General features: G+C 46.2%; 1 protein-coding gene across 3 annotated transcripts in view; it reads right to left on the bottom strand.

Annotated features, from left to right (window-relative positions):
• fam184ab (family with sequence similarity 184 member Ab) overlaps window positions 1-23770 on the bottom strand; it is a 93865-nt gene that overhangs the window by 57326 nt on the left and 12769 nt on the right. For all 3 annotated transcript variants that reach the window (XM_076272489.1, XM_076272486.1, XM_076272487.1), the window contains exons 4-9: window positions 20969-21150; window positions 18262-18273; window positions 16799-16984; window positions 9038-9160; window positions 6531-6692; window positions 4615-4736 (exon numbers count right to left, since the gene is read on the bottom strand). In XM_076272489.1, the coding sequence (XP_076128604.1) occupies window positions 4615-4736; window positions 6531-6692; window positions 9038-9160; window positions 16799-16984; window positions 18262-18273; window positions 20969-21150 (787 nt within the window). The remainder of the gene's footprint in view (window positions 1-4614; window positions 4737-6530; window positions 6693-9037; window positions 9161-16798; window positions 16985-18261; window positions 18274-20968; window positions 21151-23770) is intronic.

Below are 23770 nucleotides of genomic sequence, written 5' to 3'. Positions count from 1 at the left end.
TTCCCACCCAGCGAAACCCATCACGGCTCCCCCCGGGCACCGCTGGCTGGAACGGATAAGCTTGTTTGTGTTTTTCATTGGCATGGCAAATTGCTTGTTAGCTTAATGAAGGGGTGGTCCAGCTCAATCCAGAGCGTTTCATGTCGAATGGATAAAAAAAAAAAAGTGCAAAAGATTACACGCACGTCGCACGCAGATGGGCTCCAACAACACATACAAGCTAGCTGTGGGCTCCGACGACAAATGAGCTAGCAGTGGGCTCTGACGACACACGAGCTAGCAGTGGGCTCTGACGACAAATGAGCCATCTGTGGGCTTGTGTAGAGCTAGCTATGGGCTTGAGTGGAGCTAGCTGTGGGTTTGTGTAATTGTCATCTGTGTCGAGTCTTGTGGAGATTAAATGAAAAGTAATTATGACCTAAAAAGGGGACAAAGTAGAAAGAGTGTGTGTGAGTGTGTGTGTGTGTGTGCACTTTCATGCATGCAAACACACTAGTGCAAACCCACTAAGGCTCCTGTGGAGTGCTAAAGGCTGATTGTGTCATTTCCCTGCTATGTGGACAGGGAGGCAGCTTGAACTCCAAGTCCTAATGCTTTATTAAGGCACTAATTGACGACGAGGAAGGAGAGACTTGTGGCAATTGACGCCCTTCAGACTGCGCAAAAGCCAGACAGCAGACCCCCCCCTCATTCACACACACTTCCCCATCCCCCCTCCTCTTTGCCCATCTCCTCTCCTTAATGTCTCTCAGACTTCCCCCTGATGCGGCGGCGGCAGCGCTGGCGCTGGCGGCTCTTTAGCATTTCGAGGGCCTCGGCATGCGTGTGCCGGCTCAGGCCGCTCCATCGTCCCGTGCTTGATATTCACGGCTGGTGGCCTGTCTGCTCGTCTCCGTGCCTCGTCTCGCCCCGCCGCCACGCTCCACTCTGCTTCCTGCCGCTCGTTAGCTCGTTAGCGTTAGCAGCCCCGTCTCCCCACCCCCCTCCCCCCAAACATGTGGCATTTGAGGGAGCAGCGGGAGCACGGATGACAATGGAGGAGTAAATGTTCTGGGAAATGAGATCGTCAGGCGGGAAGAGATGAGAGGGAAAAGCATCGGAGCATCTTCTCTCCTCTCTTCTCCTCTCCTCTCTTCTCCCCTACCCTCGTCTCCTCTCTTCTCCTCTTCTGTTCTTTTATCTTCTCTTTTCATCTCACCTCTGAGATGAATGATCACATAGAGCTCTCTGTTGTAAGCCAGCAGAATGTGGTGAAGAATAAGCCTATAGCATCATCCATTGCCTTATCATACCTTACTGATAATCTCTACATTACATGTGCACTATCAACTATAGGGTGAAGCCAAACAATTTGCAAACATTGGGCTAACTATAGACTAGATTTGCCTATCCTTATAAGCTCAACTCACTGTCAATCTCTTGCACATACCGGAGTGTATTTAACATCTACAAACTTTTACCCCAAGCAATACAACATTTACCAGGGCCTTCGATAGATAGATAGATAGTAGGGCTGGGACAACGCGTCGACGTAATCGATGACGTCGACGCAAAAAATACGTCGACGCAAAATATGAGAGTCTATTAGTCAAGCATAACATGTGCTGCTAAATATTTTTCATTTTACACCTTCAGTGTTTTCCATACGTTGACTAATCTGTGGCTGGGCACCACGAAATCAAAACTGGCCACCACACATTGATGTTATGTTATAGTCCTACTATTTAAATTAAAGATAAGATCATTTAATTGAGCTGCACTTTTTACTCACACAGCCTTTCCTCGCCCCGCCCGCTCTCTCTCGTAACGAGCCCGCTGCTCCTCCTCTGCATGTGCATTTAACAAATTATTCACGATTGTTGAAGGATTGTTGTTGCCACATAGAAGCACTGCATAGAACACAGTGGGCTAAATTGCTATTAAATCCGCTTAGCATCGTGACCATGCTGCGCAAATTTGTTCAAAACTGCAGCATTAAAGTTAAGGTAAACTCTGCTAAGGTCTTATCACAACATAGTACATTGAGAAGACTAAACTAAGTTAAGTTACAGTATGCAATCAAGCAGTATTTCAAAGCTAACGTTGGAATACTTTTTGGATGTCAATTTTAGCATGCTTACTTGCAGCTGCTTGTATTCGTTACTCAGGCTCATTTTATTGAGTCTGAATGTTTGCAAAATCCCGATGTAAATGGAAGTGTAAAGTGTTTTCCAAGACTCAAAAGTGCTTGTCCAAAGGAGAAGTACGAACCGTTATTTGAACTAACTACGTTATGAATTGCATCCACACATCAGCAGCCTTTTAACTGTGTTAATGTTAATTGCAAGGATTCCCACACAAACGTCTTAAAATGCACTCAATTAGACATACTGAACTTTATTGAATGCTACCTCTGACTAAGAATGCATTACTTTGCACTTGTATAGTCTTTTATTTTGGAATCTTAAGAGCAATAAACATATATTGCAATGTTAAAGAATTCATATATTTAAATAAACATGTATAAGTTGCTATTAGTGAATTAATTGGGAGATAATCGAATCGAATAATCGCTAGATTAATCGTTTAAAAAATAATCGTTTATCCCAGCCCTAATAGATAGATAGATAGATAGATAGATACTGATCCTCAAGGGGAAATTCAAGAAATACACACACACACTCTAACCCCGTAGAGACACCAGAGTAAGCAAAGTGAATAGATTCTGTCATATAGTTGGTCTAGGGTGGACGACGCCTAATGAGGCTTTGTCTTTGGAGGCCGATGATTTGTCCGGCAGTTCTCTAAAGACGTTAAGTCTTTCTCACTTGAGTGCGCCAGTAGAAGTGCTTCACCTTCACAGCAAATGGCGCAGCAGCTAATACCCACAGCACACATTTACAGCCATAGCAGACAAATAAAATGAAATGCTGTGGAAAATAACCCATTTAAAATCACCGTGTTAAGGCATTCTCAAATCATGTCCATGGAGGGGGGGGGGGCAGAGATAGGAAGAGAGCAAGAAAGATAGAGGGACGATAAAGAGAAATAGAAAGCAGAACTTAGAGAAAGAGATTCAATCCCACGTGAGCCCTACTGTTGCCAAAGCCATTAGCCATATTTTGGCAACTTCATTAGCTGTAGTCAGGCACAATGTCCAATTTAGCTGCACTGCACACAGCAATCACATTACGCTGGAAAGCTGTCTTGTAAACAGGCTGTTAAAAGCAGTCTTACACTGATTATGCATTGATAAATGAACATGATTAATGATTAATGTCCCACTTGCTGCGGCATGCATTTCAAGTCCAACTCAGAAAACGTAGCTTTAAGTCTGCTTTTCCAAGACTGTCCATGTACAAGGTGCATCGCTTTGTCTAAAGCACAGCTACCTGAGCAGTGGAGTACCGGTATGTACAGGTGGAGTATGTAGGGATGGAGTGTGTAGGGGTGAAATGTGTAGGGGTGGAGTGTGTAGGGGTGGAGTATGTAGGGGTGGAGTATGTAGGGGTGAAATGTGTAGGGGTGGAGTGTGTAGGGGTGGAGTATGTACAGATGGAGTGTGTAGGGGTGGAGTATGTACAGATGGAGTGTGTAGGGGTGGAGTATGTACAGGTGGAGTGTGTAGGGGTGGAGTGTGTAGGGGTGGAGTATGTACAGATCGAGTGTGTAGGGGTGGAGTATGTACAGGTGGAGTGTGTAGGGGTGGAGTATGTACAGATGGAGTGTGTAGGGGTGGAGTATGTACAGATGGAGTGTGTAGGGGTGGAGTATGTACAGGTGGAGTGTGTAGGGGTGGAGTATGTACAGATGGAGTGTGTAGGGGTGGAGTGTGTAGGGGGGAGTATGTACAGATGGAGTGTGTAGGGGTGGAGTATGTAGGGGTGGAGTATGTACAGGTGGAGTATGTAGGAGTGGAGTATGTACAGGTGGAGTGTGTAGGGGTAGTGGGGCTGGTATGGTGGTGGTGTGTGTCTAAAGCTCAGCTACCTGAGCAGTGGAGTGTGTAGGGGTGGTGGGGCTGGTATGGTGATGGTGGTGGGGGTTGCTGGGGATGGAGGTGGTCTCGGCACAGGAGTGGACTGACATATTGGCCATTAAGAGCTGTGTGTGCTTACAGTGGAGGTCAGTGCATCAGGGCTTTAATTAACACCTCCCACAAAACGTTGCACCTCACTGACACACACACACACACACACACACACACACACACACACACACACACACACACACACACACACACACAGTATTCTTACGTATTCTCGTACAGAGCTACAGAGAAACACATGAACAATATCATGTATCCCTCCAATATCCTGTTCTCCGTTTCCTTCATTCTCCCTACATATCTATGAATTTCTGTGTCAGTCTTTTTTTTTGTATCTCGCAAGCACACACACAGACACACACACACACACACACACACACATACACACACACACACACACTTAATTCAGGAGCAGGGCCATGGGTGAATGCAGTACTACGATGCTGTGAACACATTTAAATTCACACCACATACTTGAGATGCTACTGTCAGACATAGCTGGGAGAAGAGGTGTTAACAAGTGCAGATACAAGTCTCACACACACACACACACACACACACACACACACACACACACAGAGACGGACCTGAGCGTCTCGGTCCACTTGAGCTCCAGTTCCAGGGCCATTTTATCCATCTTGAGCTTCTCCTCCTCGCGAGTGCTGATGAGCTTGGCCTCGTGCTGCTGTTTCTGAGTCTCCATCTCACCCTGAAAGAGAAAGAGAGAGAGAGGGAGAGAGAGAAGGAGGGAAAGGGGGAGAGGGAGGGAGAGAAAGAGAGAGGGAGAAGGAGAAAGAGAGGGAGGGTGGGAGAGAGAGAGAGAGAAAATGAGGGAGGAGAGGAGGATGGTGAAGGAGGTGGTGAGGGAGGAATGGGGGATAAAAGAGTAAAGATGGAGTGTTGGAGTGACAATGATTGATAGTGCAGTGACAAACGGGAATGAGTGTGGAGCAGGCAGAGAGAGGGATAGAAAAACAGCGAGAGAGAGAGAGAGAGAGAAAGAGAGGGAGGGATAGAAGGAGGGAGAGGGAGAGAGCACCATTAACACTGAGCAGACAATAATGAGGCTCCATCTTGTGAATCCTGAACATAAACCCTCAAGCACCACACACTCCCCTGTCCACTCTGTCTCTCTCGGTCTATTACACACACACACACACACACACACACACACACACACACACACACACACACTGGCCCATCCATCAGCCCCTTCCCCTTCGTAAGGAGGTGTGGAAATAAAACCTCGGCCCACCTTCATCCATCCTAATTCACTGACACGGATCGGCTCCCCTTTTAACCTCGCTACTTCCTCTCCTCTACTCCTCCCCTTCTCTCCTCTCCTCTCCACTCCTCCTCTCCTCTCCACTCCTTATCCCCTCCTCCACTCCTCTCCCCCATCTCTTCTCCATTCTTTCAGGTGCTGATTATGCAGGCTCACTGCCCACGTCGCCACGCACGGGTCAAGGGCGCAGGGGAAGAGCACGGCTGGAGTACAGCCTCTCTAATCAAGTGGCACGGGCCACTCAGTGTGTGTGTGTGTGTGTGTGTGTGTGTGTGTGTGTGTGTGTGTGTGTGAGTGTGTGTGTGTGAGTGTGAGTGTGTGTGTGTGTGTGTGTGTGTGTGTGTGTGTGTGTGTACATGTGTGTGTGTGTGTGTACGTGTGTGTGTGTGTGTGTGTGTGTGTGTGTGTGTGTGTGTGTGTACGTGTGTGTGTGTGTGTGTGTGTGTGTGTGTGTGTGTGTGTGTGTGTGTGTGTGTGTGGGTGTACATGTGTGTGTGTGTGCATACGTGGATGTGTGTTAAGCAGCGTATAATGAAAGCAATACATTATTCAGGACAGCCATTGGAGCGTAGGTTCAGATTATTAATGTGCGGGACCTGTCCCATGTTAGCTGATATAGGTTCCTGGCAGCTCCACAAGTATACTAGAGCTGACATTAACTGTGCATACACCTGTAGCTCAGTGGCCAGGAAACTGGAGTCTGTGTGTGTGTATGCATCTGTGTGTGTGTGTGTGTGTGTGCGCACGTACAGTATGTGTGTATGAGGACATTTGTGTGCACATTTGTGTATGTGCGAGTTTGTGAGTGCATTTGTGCGTACCTGTGTGTACGTGCGTGTGTGTGTATATAAGTTTAAGTATATATACTCTTTTGATCCCGTGAGGGAAATTTGGTCTCTGCATTTATCCCGATCCGTGAATTAGTGAAACACACTCAGCACACAGTGAACACACACTGAGGTGAAGCACACACTAATCCCAACGCAGTGAGCTGCCTGCTACAGCGGCGCTCGAGGAGCAGTGAGGGGTTAGGTGCCTTGCTCAAGGGCACTTCAGCCGTGCCTACTGGTCGGGGGTTCGAACCGGCAACCCTCCGATTACAAGTCTGAAGCGCTAACCAGTATGCCACGGCTGCCCCTAAATATGTATGTGTATGTATGTGTGTGTGGGTGTATTCGTACTGTATGTGTGTATGTGCATGTGTGTGTGTGTGTCTACCTGCAGCGCGGTGAGCAGGTTGCTGGTCTCCCGGAGGCGGGCGCGCGTGGCGTCCAGCTCCTCCAGCAGCTTGTCCTGAGCCTCCTGCAGGCTGCTGATCTGCCCGGCGGCACTGCCCAGGCCCTGCTCACCCTCACGCACCATCTCCTGCAGACGAGACACCTGCACACCCCAACAGAGAGAGAGAGGGAGTAAGTTATTTACTGACCATCAGCGAGCTAGAAAGTTCCAGTTGAAACAAGTATAAGTAAGTATAAGTATAAATACTCTTTTGATCCCGTGAGGGAAATTTGGTCTCTGCATTTATCCCAATCCGTGAATTAGTGAAACACACTCAGCACACATTGAACAGTGAGGTGAAGCACACACTAATCCCGGCGCAGTGAGCTGCCTGCAACAACAGCGGCGCTCGGGGAGCAGTGAGGGGTTAGGTGCCTTGCTCCAGGGCACTTCAGCCGTGCCTACTGGTCGGGGCTCGAACCAGTAACCCTCCGGTTACAAGTCCGAAGCGCTAACCAGTATGCCACGGCTGCCCCATGGGATGGGGGAGAGATAGAGTGAGAGAAAGAGATGGTTTATGAGAAAGATATAAAGATATCTGTCTGTGTGTGTGTGTGTGTGTGTGTGTGTGTGTGTGTGTGTGTGTGTGTGTGTGTGTGTGTGTGTGTGTGTGGAGGAGGGCATGTGTGTATGTGAGGGGCAGAAAAAAAGGGCAGAATCCAGAATCCAGAAAGAATGATGACCTTTGGCAGAAAGGTCAAAAATTACTCAAAATATGGCATGGAGTGAGAAGGAGGAGAGCAAAGAACGGTGAAGAAACTAAATAAAAAAAAAGAACAATGATTGGTCAGAAGAGAGAAAGAGAGAGAAAGAGACAGCGAGAAAGAGAGAGAGAGAGAACAAAACGAGTCAGAAATGAAGGAGTAAAAATTAGAATCAAATGATGGATGATGATATCAGAGCAGGAAGTTGGAATAGAAACACAGTGGCAGAAGATGAGTAATGACGGAGATAGATAGCAGAGAAGAGAAGAGAAGAGAAGAGAAGAGAAGAGAGGGGGATGTCAGAGAGAAGCAGAGAAGAGAAGAGAGGGGGATGTCAGAGAGAAGCAGGGGAGGAATAAAATATAAAAGGAAAATCACCGCAGAAAAGAGAGAGAGAGGAAATGAATTAGAGCAAAGTAGAAAAACAGGAGAAAAATGTCATTCATTCATGTCATCTAGTATAGGCCTTAGGCTTAGGGGATGCTCTCAAGCATTTTTTTATGCTTTACAAATCAGCCAGTGATGTCGAGAGGATCTCACATATTGGAAACCTTGTATAGGCTGGATCTGAGAAAACCCTCGTCTACACAGATCTCAACTGTTACAAGCCAGTCTTACAAAGATCTTACATAAATCTCACAATGATCTTGCAGTGATCCACCCACAGCCTACTCAACTCTCTCTCTCTCTCTCTCTCTCTCTCTCTCTCTCTCTCTCTCTCTCTCTCTCTCTCTCTCTCTCTCTCTCTCTCTCTCTCTCTCTCTCGCACACACTGACTCTCACACACATATTCACACACTAATGAAAAAAACACCTCACTACATCAGACAACCATTACAGTCGGGTCTCATTCAGCCAATTGGTTTCATTTAGTCAAGACCATTGAGCAGCTTCATCACCACCAACGCAGAGTGAAGCCGGCAGCCTGTGGACCAGGCAGTGCAGCTCTGGTGTAATGGACCAAGTGGGTGGAATGGGTCCCAATTCGTCACGGGGGTCCTTGGCTGGTAATGACCAAGCACTGAACATTTGCCGCAGACATTTGGGGCTCTGGTTTGCATACGATCAGGCATAAACATACCCCCACACACGCTTGCGCGCACACACACACACACACACACACACACAGACACACACAGACACACACACAATGCCCAGGGTCTCCTGGCCTTATATTGACCATGTTGACCAACTAGTAATATGCCTTAAAGGGATATTCCACCATTTGGGGAATTACAGTCATTTTCCACATCCCCTTGAGTTAAACAATTGATTTTTAACTTTCTCTATTTCTTTCTCCAGCTATTCTCTGAGTCTGGCGATACCACTTTTAGCTCCAGCTAAATATCCCTTTAATTAGACTGAGGAACACATATGACACACATATCGTATGATTGTGTGGATGTATGTGTCTCAAGGTCTAACATGGGTTTGAATGTGTTTTGTCTCTTTGACCTTGTATGCGTTGGTGTTGTGAGTGTATGTGAGAGAGTGAGTGTGAGCAGTGCTTAAAGTGGGATTTGGCAGGTGGGGGAACCCTACAATCCAGTGTCGGTGCAACGGGAAAAATGACTCCCCGTTAGACAACATATTGAGCAACAGATAGATAGAGTGTTTTGCACATGTGTGTGAGAGAGAAAGAGAACCATGCCAATAAAGCACACTGAATTGAATTGAGATAAAGAGAGAGAGAGAGACAGAGAGAGAGAGAGAAAGAAGTAGCAGCACAGTAGTATTTCTCACCTCACAGTTGGCCATCTCCAGCTTGGTGCTGAGCTCCTGCCTGATGCTGTCCAGCTGCTCCCGCAGGCAGTTCTTCTGCTCCTCCAAAGCCTGTCGCTCCTGCTCAAACTTCTGCTCCATTTCCTGGAAACGCACCAATCAAAGCACAGATTTCACTCTGGGGGGTGGGGGCACATAGCTTTACCTTTCACCCAGTAATATCCACAGCTTCAGTGGAGTCACAACCAATTACACTAGACACCAAGGGACTTTATGGCTGAAACAGCACTGATCAATATCAATGCAATCACCATTCAACTGATACTGCAAAACTGTATTTGAATTGCCTCTGGGCCTCCAACAGGAGCATCTCCATATTGATTGTCTCTGGCTATAAATAAAGCCCATTCAGACGACACGTGAATGCATAATTGGTACGGTTCATCTGAGCGTGGGCGGTTTTCCACTATCTAATTAATGGCCGTGTCGACATGTGTGTCTGCGTGCTCTCGCAAAAAGGAGCGCTAGCCTTTGCTGTATGACAAGATAGGAACCGTCAGACGCAAGTAGAGCAGAGCAAGGCATTGTTGTTGCTGAGCGGAGTGCCTGGATGGCACATGCGACTCCTTCCTGTGTTGTGGAGGACCTGTGTGGTGGTGGTGGTGGTGGTGCTGCTGCTGCAGTGAGTGAAATGTTGGTGTCTTCCCAGTGTGAGGATTAGAGCGCTGCTTTTCAACCGTGCAGCAGAGCGTGGGGGGGGGGGGGGGGGGGGGGCCCGCTTTGACAGTTTTCTGTACGGGAGAGAGACGAGAGGGAGAGAATGTCAACCGAGCCATCTCCCACACAGGAGGTATTTCTGTCACTGGTGGAGAGGCAAGCACGCCCACATTGAATAGACACACACATGGCGAGAAGTGTACACACACACACGCACATGCAAACACACACACATCCCTCTCACAGGAAATGTGGACCTGTCAATGGCACACAAATTAACGATCCTGACCCGTGTCTTTGCACCAGCCCACTCCAAAGCTAAGTCAGAGCAAGCCGCGATGCCTGCGCAATAAAAAAATACTTTATTTATACAGTCTATGGAAAAACACACACAGAACAGCAGAAATTCATGAAATATACAGCGGCAGTGAGCCTTATGTCTAGGCATAAATCAATATGTGTGGCCAACAGGTTCTCTAGTAGCGCATGACTGCTCTGGGAGAGTCAAGAGTTTAAAAATTCACTCTGATGCAATTACAATTAAAAATGCATTCATTACATTTCCTAAAACCTAAAATGAGTGTGAAAGCCAAAGCTGTATCCAAAGGAATTCAATTAATGGGGAAAATAATGAGGAGGAAAATATGTCTCTTTAAGTCTTGACAGCAGTGGAGACATATCTAAGTTTATGGTCTCAACCTGATGTGCATTGGACCTGCATCAGATCATGGACCAGATCGTACTCCATTGTCCATCACTGTCTGGGAGATCAACAAACACACTCTTATACATGCATACACACTCTTGCATACATGCATATAACTTAGTCATCATAGAGAGCATGTGGAATGCAGTCTACAGTCAGGCCGTAATGCATGTGTGTGTGTGTGTGTGTGTGTGTGTGTGTGTGTGTGTGTGTGTGTGTGTGTGTCTGTGTGTGTGTGTGTGTGTGTGTGTGTGTGTGTGTGTGTGTGTGTGTGTGTGCTATATGCACAGGGATGGAGCCATATCCATCTATAAATGAACAGGACTTGTCAAAACGAGGAGCACTAAAGTTTTGGGATGAATCATTCATGGGCTTCGCCTCTTTGCCTTAGCGAGGGTGAGAGGCACGTGCCATGTGTTGCGTTTGGCATGCGCACATCATTTACCACGCCAGTCTTTTTCAAGCACACAGATATGCAAATGCCACCTCATCTAATTTTGATGAAAGCAAGCTCTGTAACCGTGCCGGCAGGCCTACCCCCTCCCCTCCCCCCCACCCCCACCTCTCCCTAACGCTGTGTCTTAATTCCATGAAGAAGATGAACCTGCAATCGTTCCTGTTACGGTTCACTCCATCGCAAACGCATCCCTTGATCTCTTGAGAACCCATTTCCAGGTAATAGGTTTAGAATAAACAAAGGCTCTGCCAGAGACACAGGGGCCAGCAGGGTCTAAAGCAGGACTCCAGTCCCCACTGGAAGAATTTATTCCGGAGAATTTCCAAAGAAGCCATCTACACTGAGACAATGGTTCAACCTAATGACCGTCTTTCTGACTCGGGCTGGCTGCGGTGTCAACAGAAAAAAAAAAAAAACACCGAGGTCCTTGGCAAGGTTTCCAACAACTTCAGCCAGAATAAGTCAGCTAGAATGCTTATACAGAGGGACAGAAAAGCAACACTACTACACTCTGCATGTGTGTGTGTGTGTGTGTGTGTGTGTGTGTGTGTGGAGAAGCGGGGATAGCCTGCAGACTTGTCTGAAAGAGGACGTCAGACGTCAGCGATGGCGTCACACTCTTTTTATGACTCTGAGTCACGGCGTTGTCTATTTTACATGCTCTCTCTAACACACACACACACACACACACACACACACACACACACACACACACACACACACACACACACACACACACACACAGTTTTGGAGTCTTTTTTATTATTTACAGGCCTTGCATTTTTCACTCCACTCCTACTCAGTTGGCACTCCCTCCATGCCCTTGCCTTCCTCCGCCCCCCCCCCCTCTCCCTCCCACTGTCTCCTCTGCTCTCTTCTCCTGACTTCCCAGCGCCTCCATGATCTCTCCTTTTTTTCCATCTTTCCTTTCCCTCCTTTCTTCTCATCTGATGCCTTCCTCTGTTCTCCCCCCATTGTGTCCTCCGCTCTCCTCTCTTCCCAACGCCTCCATGATCCCTCCTTTCCTTCTCTCCATTCTTCATCTGATACGCGTTCGTTCATTCAAGGTAGGCAAACAGACAAAAAACAAGTTTTCAGTTTCTCTTCCGTTTTTTTCCGCTTGCTTGGAGTTCACTGTGAGCGTTTGCAAACAAACACAGAAGGTCTGAGGAGGCAGTTCTCCGTGAACAAACATAGATGCCTGAGGGTTAAATCGAGCAATTTGGAAAGTTTACACAAAAAAAGCTACAATCTAAAAGTTCAAAGAAAGTGCATTCTCCTCAAACGAGCCTCTGTTTGAGTGCACCTCTGTCTCCCATTCCCAGTGTGCAGTCTTCCTCTCCTCTCCACTTTTTTCTCACCTCTCTTCTTTTCCTGTCGTCTACTCTCCTCTCCTCTCTCATCCTCTCATGTCTTCACCTTTCCGAAATTCCTACTTTCCCTCCCTCCCTCTCTTCCACCCTCCACTCCTCACAGGACGTGTCAATCCCCCTTTCCACTTTCGTCTGGTTTCCATCAAACCTTCACTGTCATTTCCTGTGGGCTTCACCCACCCTTTCATCCTCCATCATGCTCCCCTTTCTTCACCTCTCCAGTCATCCTTCACTCCACATCTCTCTTCTCTCCTCTTCCCTCAAAACCATCACACATTTACACAGACATGCTCCACGCACACACACACACATGCACAAACACCCTGTCAAACATGCATATATAACGCCAACCTTTTTTTGATGATGTCATTAACACCTTAGTGCTACTCCTCACAACTTCTCTCTCACAGCTGTGAATCTCACACTCTCATGCAAGACATATATTACTACACACACACACACACACACACACACACACACACACACACACACACACCCGCACACACACACACACATGAATGTACAGATGTACAAACATCGCTTATTTCCCACTCAGCCATGTACAGATATGCATAAAAACCAGGCACCACAAACACAGAGCACATCCACAGTAAACACAGTGTTACTGTCGTTTTTCTGTAGACTGATGACACTACCCCTGGGAATGCCACCCACACCAAAATCAAAAACGCTTCCACACTCTCAACCTCAAGTCAGTGGCTTCAGACAGAAATCCATTATGTCTGTGTGCGTCTGCTCTCTCAAGCTCCCCAGCCAACTATCTTGTCTCCATGTCTCCACTGATATTTGCCGTAATCGCTGAAAAAGATTAAGTAGTGTTTTGATAAGAGTTTAAAAATACAGGGAACTGGAGAGCGATGTGACAACGTTTTTTTTTTTTTTTTTTGGCTGGCTCACACAGCACATAATGAAAGAGAGAGTGTGTGATAGAGAGAGAGAGAGAGAGAAAGACGGAGAGAGAGATGAAGACAGAGAGAGAAAAGAAAGAGAGAGAGAGAGGAGGAGAGAGAGAGAGAGAGAAAGATGGAGAGAGCGAGAGAGAGATGCCAGATTGTGTTTTGGCTGAGTCAATCGAGCGCGTCTTTGTGTTGGTTCATTACATATGTTTTCTGCTGATGATATCAAAACAGACAGTTTGGAGAGGGCCAGGACGGCAGCTGGAGGTGAGTGGCGGGATGTGGAATAGAGTAAGGCTGGACTCTGGACTCTGCAGTGGCACCACTTCAAATCAATAAGGAAGGTGCCTGTCAGCCAGCTAACACATATTACACAGGGTCAAGGGGGAAACGGTGGTAAATAAATGTGTGAAGCGTGAATGTGTGTGAAGCGCGTGTGTGCGAGTGTGCGTGTGTGCGTGTGTGCGTGTGTGTGAAGTACAGTGAGAGTGAGAGACAGAGAGAGAGAGAGAGAGAGAAAGAGAGAGATTGTGTGGCTGTGTGTGTGTGTGCAGGTGTCTGTGTGTGTCTTTCAGTGTCTGTATGTGAGTGTGTGTGTGTGTGTGTGTGTGTGTGTGTGTGTGTGTGTGAGAGAAATAGAGATGTGTGTGATAGAGATAGTTCAGCATTTGCCGGTGAGATGAATGTTCATCGCTGTGGTTAATGAGCCGTGAGTGTGAGTCCGGATAAAACGTGGCTGGAGTCTCTCCACCAGGAGTAAGTACCCTTGGACACACGTACACACACACACGCACACACACCCACACAGTCTCACACACACACACACACAGTTACAGAATGTACGCCCTCTCTTCCCCCCATGCTTTTTGTCCGACTTGTCAACATATGCAGATACAAAGATATGCACAGATAAAAACTCAGGAGAGATATGATTGATGCTATCAAATGTAAACAAGCTCTATGTGTGTCTGTGTGTCTCTGTGTGTGAGTGTGTGTGAGTGTGTGTGTGTGTGTGTGTGTGTTAGCTTATTTCTGTCTAAGGGAAAGGTGGTGCAGACCTACGCAATACTGCCTCAGGAAGGTGTGGGCATTAGACAGATGTCCTCACACACATGCGAACACAGACTGTGTGACAGAGACACGCACACACACACACACGCACACATACACACACACACACACACACACACACACAGATATAAAAGGAAAAGGAGCCTGAACATATTCTCACACACACACACACACACACACACACACACACACACAGACGGCAGGTCCACATGGGACACTTGTGACAGTGAGATGACAGGCAGCATGATGCGCATGGCTGAAGCCTGGAATCTGGTGCTGTTTACGCTGACAGGCTCAGAAGAAGAGGGGAATGACACAGAGAGAGTGTGTGTGTGAAAGAGTGACAGAGAGAATGAGAGAGGGAAGCGAGAGGGAGAGAGAACAGTGTTTCTCCGTTTAATGCTATTTACAAGCAGGTTGTGATTGATTGCCTGCTCTGCGGTTATGACAAATGTGGGGATGAGACGAAACAAGGCCAGTGTTTCTCACTCTCTTTCACACATGCTGTCTGTCCCCCCCCCCCCCCTTCCCATTTTTCTCACTCTCCGAATCACAAACAGACACTTACAATGTAGATCACACTCTCACTTTATCTCACACATGGACAGAGACAGACACACACACACACACACACACACACACACACACACACACACACACACACACACACTCTCTCACTGTCTAGTCATCTTGGTTTCAGTCCTTTAGTCTGACGTGTGGAACCCGGCCTGATTGACATTCCCCGGGCATCTGTGCCTACTCCTTCTCCTCACGGACGCACAGAGCCTACCTTCCGCTTGGCCCCCGCTCCTCCACTCCCCCCCGACTCCCGCTCCTCCCCCCCAGTGACCACCACCACTGCACTCACCGCTGCTGCGTTAAGGGGAAACGTGGGCGGAATCCTAGCCAGCTGTGGCAGGCAGGTGGAGCAGCACAGACTCTACAGCTGGGGCTCTACTCTACAGGCAGGCGGCGAGGGGGGGTACGTGTCATGTGTCAGTTGAAAGGCATCCACCGGAATGCTTAATGCAGGTCTGTAAGATGCGAACGTACGTTCGAGTGCACCACTGAAGGTGTTTTCCTATATACAGTATATATATATATATATATATATATATATATATATATATATATATATATATATATATATATATATATATATGTGCTGACATCTTGGTTTGTGACAAATTTCTTGGCACGTATTGTATACCCTTGTGAAAGTGAAAGTGGTTGACTCTATCATTTAAACTCAGTGAAGTATATCTTTATCTGTTTATACAGTAAGACCTCTATGGCAGACCGAGCTACTAGTGTACACAGGGGGATGTATATTGATTTGAACACACAGTGAAGTGCATGCTGATGCTAGTCCCACTGTGGGCAGAACAGCCTACAGTACAACGCACACTCATTTTTGAGTGTAGTGAGGGGGTAATGCCATAATGGATACACTAATGTTTCTAAAGCATAGTTCTTGGAAGTATACTTTTAGCTGTACAAGATTCAATGTGCACACTCATTATGCATGCTGAAACTGAAGCAATGCAATGAGTTACATACTAATTTTGAGTACGTTGCAGTCATACCCTTACATAAGTGTCAAAACTGAGTGTCAAAGCAGAAGTTTTTGAGGAATTTCTTTTATATGCAGGAGAGGAGTGCAGTATTTTGGACATGATGAAATTGCATTGCACTGCACTTAACTGCAGAAATGCAGCATTTTGGACATGAGAGACTGCATTTTGCTGCATTGTACAGCAGTTATTGTTTTGTAAGGAAGATTGCATATATTAAAAACTAAATATAATATATATAATGCATTTACTCCAAAGCTTTGAGTAGAGTAGTTAGTGTGCATACTCCTATGCTTTGAGTAGAGAAGTTAGTGTGCATACTCCTAAGCTTTGAGTAGAGTAGTTAGTGTGCATACTCATATACTTTGAGTAGAGTAGAGTAGTTAGTGTGCATACTCCTACGCTTTGAGTAAAGAAGTTAGTGTGCATACTCCTAAGCTTTGAGTAGAGAAGTTAGTGTGCATACTCCTATACTTTGAGTGGAGTAAAGTAGTTAGTGTGCATACTCCGATGCCTTGAATAGAGTAGTTATTGTGCATACTCCAATGCTTTGAATAGAATAGTTAGTGTGCATATTCCAATGCTTTGAATAGAGTAGCTAGAGTGCATACTCCTATGCTTTGAGTAGAGTAGACTACTGTGCATACTCCTATGCTTTGAGTAGAGTAGACTAGTTAGTGTGCATACTCCTATGCTTTAAGTAAAGTAGTCAGTGTGCACACTCGCACAATGTTTTGGTAGTTAGTAGTAGTAGTAATAGTTAGTGTGCATATTTCTATGCTTTGAGTAGTTGGTGTACATACTCCGATGCTTTGAGCAGAGTAGAGTAGTTGGTGTACATACTCCGATGCTTTGAGCAGAGTAGAGTAGTAAGTGTGCATACTCCGATGCTTTGAGCAGAGTAGAGTAGTAAGTGTGCATACTCCGATGCTTTGAGCAGAGTAGAGTAGTAAGTGTGTCCACTCACAGCCAGCAGGCGGTTCTTCTCCTTCTCGGCGGTGCTCTGGGTGATCTCCAGCGTAGCGCGGTGCTTCTTGGAGATCTCCTCCAGCGCGCGACTCTGGGACTCCTTGAAGTGCGCCGCGTCCTCCTCGTACTTGGCACGCATATTCATCATCTCCTTCTCATACGACTGCTTCTCCTCACGCAGGGCCTGGGGAAACACACACACACACACACACACACACAAACACACGTCTTTTTGATGTGGCTGTGAGTGTTACACATGTGTGTAAGAGAGGTAGGGTGAGAAAAGGCATATTCATACATAATAGGGAGGTACTCCAATAAAGTAGTAATCAACCACTTTTTCCCCCTTCTAGTCATTAGCAACCTGCTGCAAAAATTATTTAAAAAAATGAGTGCGTCCTTTGAAAGTACAGAAAGCGGAGAGGGTCATTCCCAAGGTACCATGTTACCACTCAGCATCAGGAGTAGTGAAAATGGATGCTGAGCTTTAACTGCAGTCTCACACAGTCCTGTATCTCAAAACTGTTTAAATCATGATTCATCTTGCCGTAGCTAGGCTATTCCCAAAGCTCCCGCAGATGAATTAAAAAATGCCAGCGTGCTTTCGAGCAGCGGGGGAGCTCCCCATTCAGCTCTCGTGAAGCTCGGCGCCCCTGCCTGGTTCATTTTCATCAGATGAAGCGCTTGATTAGCCGCGGCAGCGGCGCTGAGCAAATCTTATCTACAGAGAGCCGCTATGGCTGCAGCCCACCTGATACAGCTAATGAGCCGTTTGAAGACGGAGATCAGGTGAAGCAATTAATGGAGCGAGATATTGAATTGAATTTCCCCTGGGGATCAATAAAGTATCGATCTATTTATCTATCTATATGGAATAAAAAAGCCCCCGTAAAAGTTGACGCTTAGAAAGCTAAGCTTGACCAGAGAGAGGGAACTACGTTGGTCTGCATCTGTGGAACCAGGGTGCATGAACACTGCTCTTCTGTGTGTTGTGTAGTATATTATATAAATGTAAATCGAAAAAGAATGCTGACTAAACTAAACAACAACAAAAACATTCATAGGGCTCAGAGGACTAATTTGAATACTTAATTAGAATTTAAAGGTCAGATGTGAGGAACATTACTTTAGACCTCGGAGACTCTGCTACAAAATGTTTATGTGTTTATACATGCAAGGTGTGTGTGTGTGTGTGTGTGTATGCATGAGAGTGTGCACGTGCACCTGCATGCACATGTACTTTCTCCTGTGTGTCCAAGGTGTGAGCAGCGAGACAGCCTCAGCCTTGTAAAGAGAGCGTGCAACAGAATCACGAATCACAGCTCTGCTCTCCTTCACTACGCTCCATCGTGAGTGCCCCGGCACGACCTTCCGCTGTTTCTAAGCCACGCAAGCTTGAGGCTTGTTTTCACCCGCAATACGCTCTGCAGACAGATCGCAGGCCAGGTCTGTTCCCCCCACTTCATCTACTGTCTCAACAACAAACTGACAGCACGGTAAACCCACAGCCAAAACAAACATGTCAACAAAAACAACAACAACAAGATATTACTCAGTAGCTGACCAGACCAGGACAGAGAGATCAGTGAGAGCCCACTGAACTGAACTGGACCACTACTCTTTCTCCCTCTCTTTCTCTCTCTCTCTCTCTCTCTCTCTCTCTGTGCCTGCAGAGCGTTGTCATGGCAACCTGCTACTCAAGGACAGGCAGGCAGGCAAGAATGCCCTTCCTCTAGTGTGTTAAATGGGGAGAAAGGGAGAAAGTGAGAGAGAGAGATTCAGAGAGATTGTGGAGGAGGGAGAGAAAGAGAAAACCAGAGAGAGTTTGTATGCGTGAGAGGTCAGGGAGAGAGATAGAGAGAGAAGAAAAGAATAAGCAGAATTCTTTTCCATGATTTGAGTGTTCCAGGGAAAAAGGAGGTAGAGAAAAGAGTGAAAGAGCTGAAAGCACAAAACGACTTGCGGTCCAATGGAAGAACTGAGTGAGATTAGGGATGGAACTCTTGATTTGGGGGACAGAGAGCACGGCAGAGAGACAGACAGTCGGGGGTGGGGGGGGGGTGGGGGGGGTGCACGGATCACGGATGGCACTGGACAGATGGGATGCCCGACATTATCCGTCTGCTTTTAAAGGACACCGACTCTGGCCGTGACAGCGGACACCTTTAGGCATACACTTCCCAACAACACAACCTTTTCTACGGAGTGAAAACTACATTACGACTGACATTTGCGTTTAGATTTCATGATTAAGTTAGCGGTGTCTTAGCCGGTCTTCGTAATGAGCTGGAAAACGTGTCTCAGGCTGTTCTCCAGATGATGGCATGGTCAGGTCAATAGACCTCTTCACGGTCCACGTCACAGAAAAGGTGTGCACACTGAAGGGGTCTATAGTTATATAGCAATATACATTTGCAATGATATAACAGCGGACAGTGCGAGTGGCTGTGCTTGTGAATTTTTCAGAGACCTTGTGCTTATGAGTATGTATGAGCCTGCGTGCGAAACAAAGAGTGGACGGGTGTGTTTGTGAATATATACGCGGACCAGAAGGACAAATGGAGAGACTAGAAAAGAGAGCCCTAAAAAGAGAGAACAAAAAAAAAGGGGGGGGGGGGGTAGAAAAGGAAGTGAAGGACCTTAACTCAGCTTTCAAAAATCTTCTTACCGCGGAGGCACTCCCCGGTCCCATCCATAATTGAACAGCGAGTCGGTGAGGTATCCAAAAAGCAGAGCTCCTTGTCAGGGACACGGAGGCCCCCTCTGAAAGCCTCAACATGCCTGAGCAAGGCCGATAACGCTATCTCTGGTAGAGTCGCACAAAAAAACCACACACACTCCACAGACCGGCCCGAGCACTGTGATATCTGTTTTAAGGGGAGCTATAATAAGAGTTGTCGTTTATAGATCGTCTTCAACAAGGTCCCAATGTGGTGCTTGAGAAATCCTTATTTTAAGATGCCAGAAGGTCCCCTTGAATTAAATATAGATGTCAGGGGCCATTGACAGTCAATGCGAGTGGGAGGCTAATAAAGAAGTCTATATTTTTCTATTTTAGGGCTCGGAACTTTGTGAAACTGGCTGAAATACATCACACAGAGAGTTATTGCTACTGTAGATATGTAGGAATAAGTTATTGTAGATATCAGTTAATGTGTGTACATTCACATCTGTCTATATCTATAGTGCATACAAAACTGTCACGGTGGATTTGTTTAGGATGGGTTACTACTTAGCCAGCTCCAATAATTCATTCCACATAACTGCTACTGAATATAAAAATGAGACCTTTCCTATACAACTTTTGAATGTGTACAACACAAAATTAGCGGTGCTTCCCTCGTGGGAAATAACACATGATGTGTTTGCACATTAGTACAGTCCATTCTATGGTATGTGTGAAATATGCATGAACTCTATACCTTCTCCAGTCCAGACTGGTTCCATGGTGTGTGTGTGTGTGTGTGCTGTATGTGTGAACTCTATACCTTCTCCAGTCCAGACTGGTTCTATGGTGTGTGTGCTGTATGTGTGAACTCTATACCTTCTCCAGTCCAGACTGGTTCTATGGTGTGTGTGCTGTATGTGTGAACTCTATACCTTCTCCAGTCCAGACTGGTTCTATGGTGTGTGTGCTGTAAGTGTGAACTCTATACCTTCTCCAGTCCAGACTGGTTCTATGGTGTGTGTGTGCTGTATGTGTGAACTCTATACCTTCTCCAGTCCAGACTGGTTCTATGGTGTGTGTGTGCTGTGTGTGAACTCTATACCTTCTCCAGTCCAGACTGGTTCTATAGTGTGTGTGCTGTATGTGTGAACTCTATACCTTCTCCAGTCCAGACTGGTTCTATGGTGTGTGTGCTGTATGTGTGAACTCTATACCTTCTCCAGTCCAGACTGGTTCTATGGTGTGTGTGTGCTGTATGTGTGAACTCTATACCTTCTCCAGTCCAGACTGGTTCTATAGTGTGTGTGCTGTATGTGTGAACTCTATACCTTCTCCAGTCCAGACTGGTTCTATGGTGTGTGTGCAGTATGTGTGAACTCTATACCTTCTCCAGTCCAGACTGGTTCCATGGTGTGTGTGTGTGTGCTGTATGTGTGAACTCTATACCTTCTCCAGTCCAGACTGGTTCTATGGTCTGTGCTGTATGTGTGAACTCTATACCTTCTCCAGGTTGACGATCTGGTTCTTCTGCCTGTCCTCCAGTGCCTGGCTCTTGTTCTGCAGGGCTTCCCTCTCCTCGTCCAGCCGCTGGACCTTGTCCTTCAGACGGCACTTCTCCGACTCCAGGTCCCTGATCGCTGCCTCGTGGGTCATCTGGGTGGCCTGCAGACTGCCAATCTGACCTGGACATATCCATACACACACACACACACACACACACACACACACACACACACACACACACAGACGCGCACACACACACACACACACACGCACACGCACACGCACACGCACACGCACGCGCACGCACACGCACACGCACACACACACACACACACAAAAAGATATAAAAAGGCAGTGGAATCAGTTGATCATCACAACCCCATTCAGCAGCATGTAATGTACCAGGTTTTGTGTGTGTGTGATGAGCTCATTCAATTTGGCTGCAGATGTGTGCTGTGGCCCTGGAGGACGGAAGAATACCATCAAATCACAGGTTACTGCAGGTCACCTACCTCCCCAATATAGAGCCAATTACCTCATCTCATGTCTACTGCCAGCAGCTGTCAGGACTGTGTGTTTTTCAATCATCCGCATAATGGCTACTAAAATATTGATGTGCAACGCACGGCCAAACGTGATCAAGCCCAGTTTTGGAAAGCAGGAACCGAATCATGTGTGGAGTTAATGAGACATTAATCCAAATGGTGAATCTCTCTCTGTCTGTCTGTCTCTCTCTCTCTCTCTCTCTCTCTCTCCCTCTCTTTCTCTCTCTCCCTCACTCTCTCGCTATCTCTCTCTCTCCCTCTCTCTCTCTCTCGTACAAAATCCCTTGTAGCCAAAGGCATGAGGGCTCCCATATCCACATCAACAACAGAATCAACAAGCACACAAGCATGACATCAGCTTTTCTGTCTGAGTAAATTTGAGCAAACAGAAAAACACACACAGCCTAAGTTCAAACAAACAAACAAACAAACAAACAAAAAAACAATTCAATAATGTGACAGGTAACATGTCTAAGTTGAAAATGGTCTTAAATGGTATTTGCTATTCTAATGAAACTGCAAATGACTGATCCTGTCTTTGTGTCCAATAAAGAAATGTTCACAATGTACACAATATTTCTCTGCATTGTCTGTTTGTATTTCTGTGTGTTATTGTCTTCAATTCAATCGTTCTATGTTGGGTGGGTATGGTTTTCTAAATCTGAGAAAGTCTTTCACTGGAAAGAAAATCTTTTAAAAGAAAACCATGGGCCCTATAACTATATTTATTGTGGGGCATGTGTAAGCTTTGAGCTGACTCGTCAATGTTTGTGGTTACGGTCCGTGGTGTTAAATGAGCAAATTGATTTTGCCTCGTTATTACTGTAAATTAGCTATAGCTAGGCATCATTAAATTAGGGCCCCGTGGCTTACACTGACAGCGTATATAAAGAAGCTTTGCTATACTATATCGTAACTCAAATTTCTGCTTGCATTGAGAAAATCATCAGCCTGGCAGATCTCCCGATATGGAAATCACTTACCACATCACATTAATGGCTAGATAATGGCTTAAACAATGGCAAAGTAAGTTGTTTTCATCAGGCTGTGAACACAAGTAATGCTCCATCTCCAAAGGAACCCTACCGAGATTGTCCATAGCTAAATAAATGTAAACTGTAGGCCAACTGATGCCCCTTCTGCTCTATGGAAGGCAGTTTCAGCACTGAGCAGTTAACTCTGGAGAAATGATGTTGATATGGAATGGAGAGAGAAACACACACAGCGTAAATATGGCTCCCTCCCCTCCTCTATCTGCCTCCGAATAATCGCACAAGGCTGTGGTTATGATGGCCCCTGGCGCCTGGAGATCGATGGGCCCCAAATTCAAAGTTCAGTCGATATGTCAGGGGACGCAGACACGAAGCGAAAGAGAGGGCCGTTATGGAAACATTATGCTGCATTAAGCCCTCCCTCAAAGACAGATGGATGGTCAGGGGTCCGATCGATAGCTGAACGCACGTAGGAGCCAGAGTCTCAAGCAGAATGCAAGCACAGGCTCCAGGGCATGCAGGCACAGACAGATGCTGATGCCCCATGCAGGGGTCAAGGTTTAATTCATCAACACTGTACATTGTACAGCATGGTACCAAAAGCCTAAATCTATACGGACTGATGAGCACTTTCATGAAGACTTACATCAAGAAAATGGAAAAATGACAATGGGCTTATAGGCTCATTGTGTTTTAATGTCTTGGGAGTGTTGCTGTGAGGCAGGCACTGTAAATTGTTGTGGTGCATTTTTATACATAATTCATGTGTTTCCTACACATAGCCTGGTCGTTTATTATATATAATGGCTGTGTATATACAATGGGAATTAGAGAGCTGATGCTGTGAGAAGAGTGACAACCTACCAACTAGAAAACAAAGCTACATTAATTATCACCTCTAAAACTTCATTAACATTTCTACACTGCAGAAAATATAAACAAATGAGATCTAATTATTGTCGGAGGGCGATTGCTATTAATTTGAATGTTTCTGTTTCACAACAAGCTGCCATTTTGTTTTCATTTTTGGGGGTCTGTTTTATATATCATCCAAATGAGGAAATATAGCTGCGAGCAGCGACCGTCCAGGTCCAAATACAGTATAAACCTTAGAACATATTGCAACAGCAAGTCCCAACATATGACCTTTAAAATCAAGGAACCTTGAGTAGACCTTGAGGGACGTTAAATCTAGACTAAGAGAAATGAGATTGAGTGAGATTTATTGCAACTTGGCACTGAGTATTGGTGATATAGGTTTT

Source organism: Alosa pseudoharengus, unplaced genomic scaffold, assembly GCF_046254945.1.
Source record: "Alosa pseudoharengus isolate Yale_2024_CS ecotype anadromous, Long Island Sound unplaced genomic scaffold, YU_APseudo_1.1 YU_APseudo_1.1_scf_7, whole genome shotgun sequence".
Lineage (NCBI taxonomy): Eukaryota > Metazoa > Chordata > Actinopteri > Clupeiformes > Clupeidae > Alosa > Alosa pseudoharengus.
The sequence above is the reverse complement of the archived record's forward strand: the minus strand, read 5'-3'. Positions and strand labels throughout refer to the sequence as shown.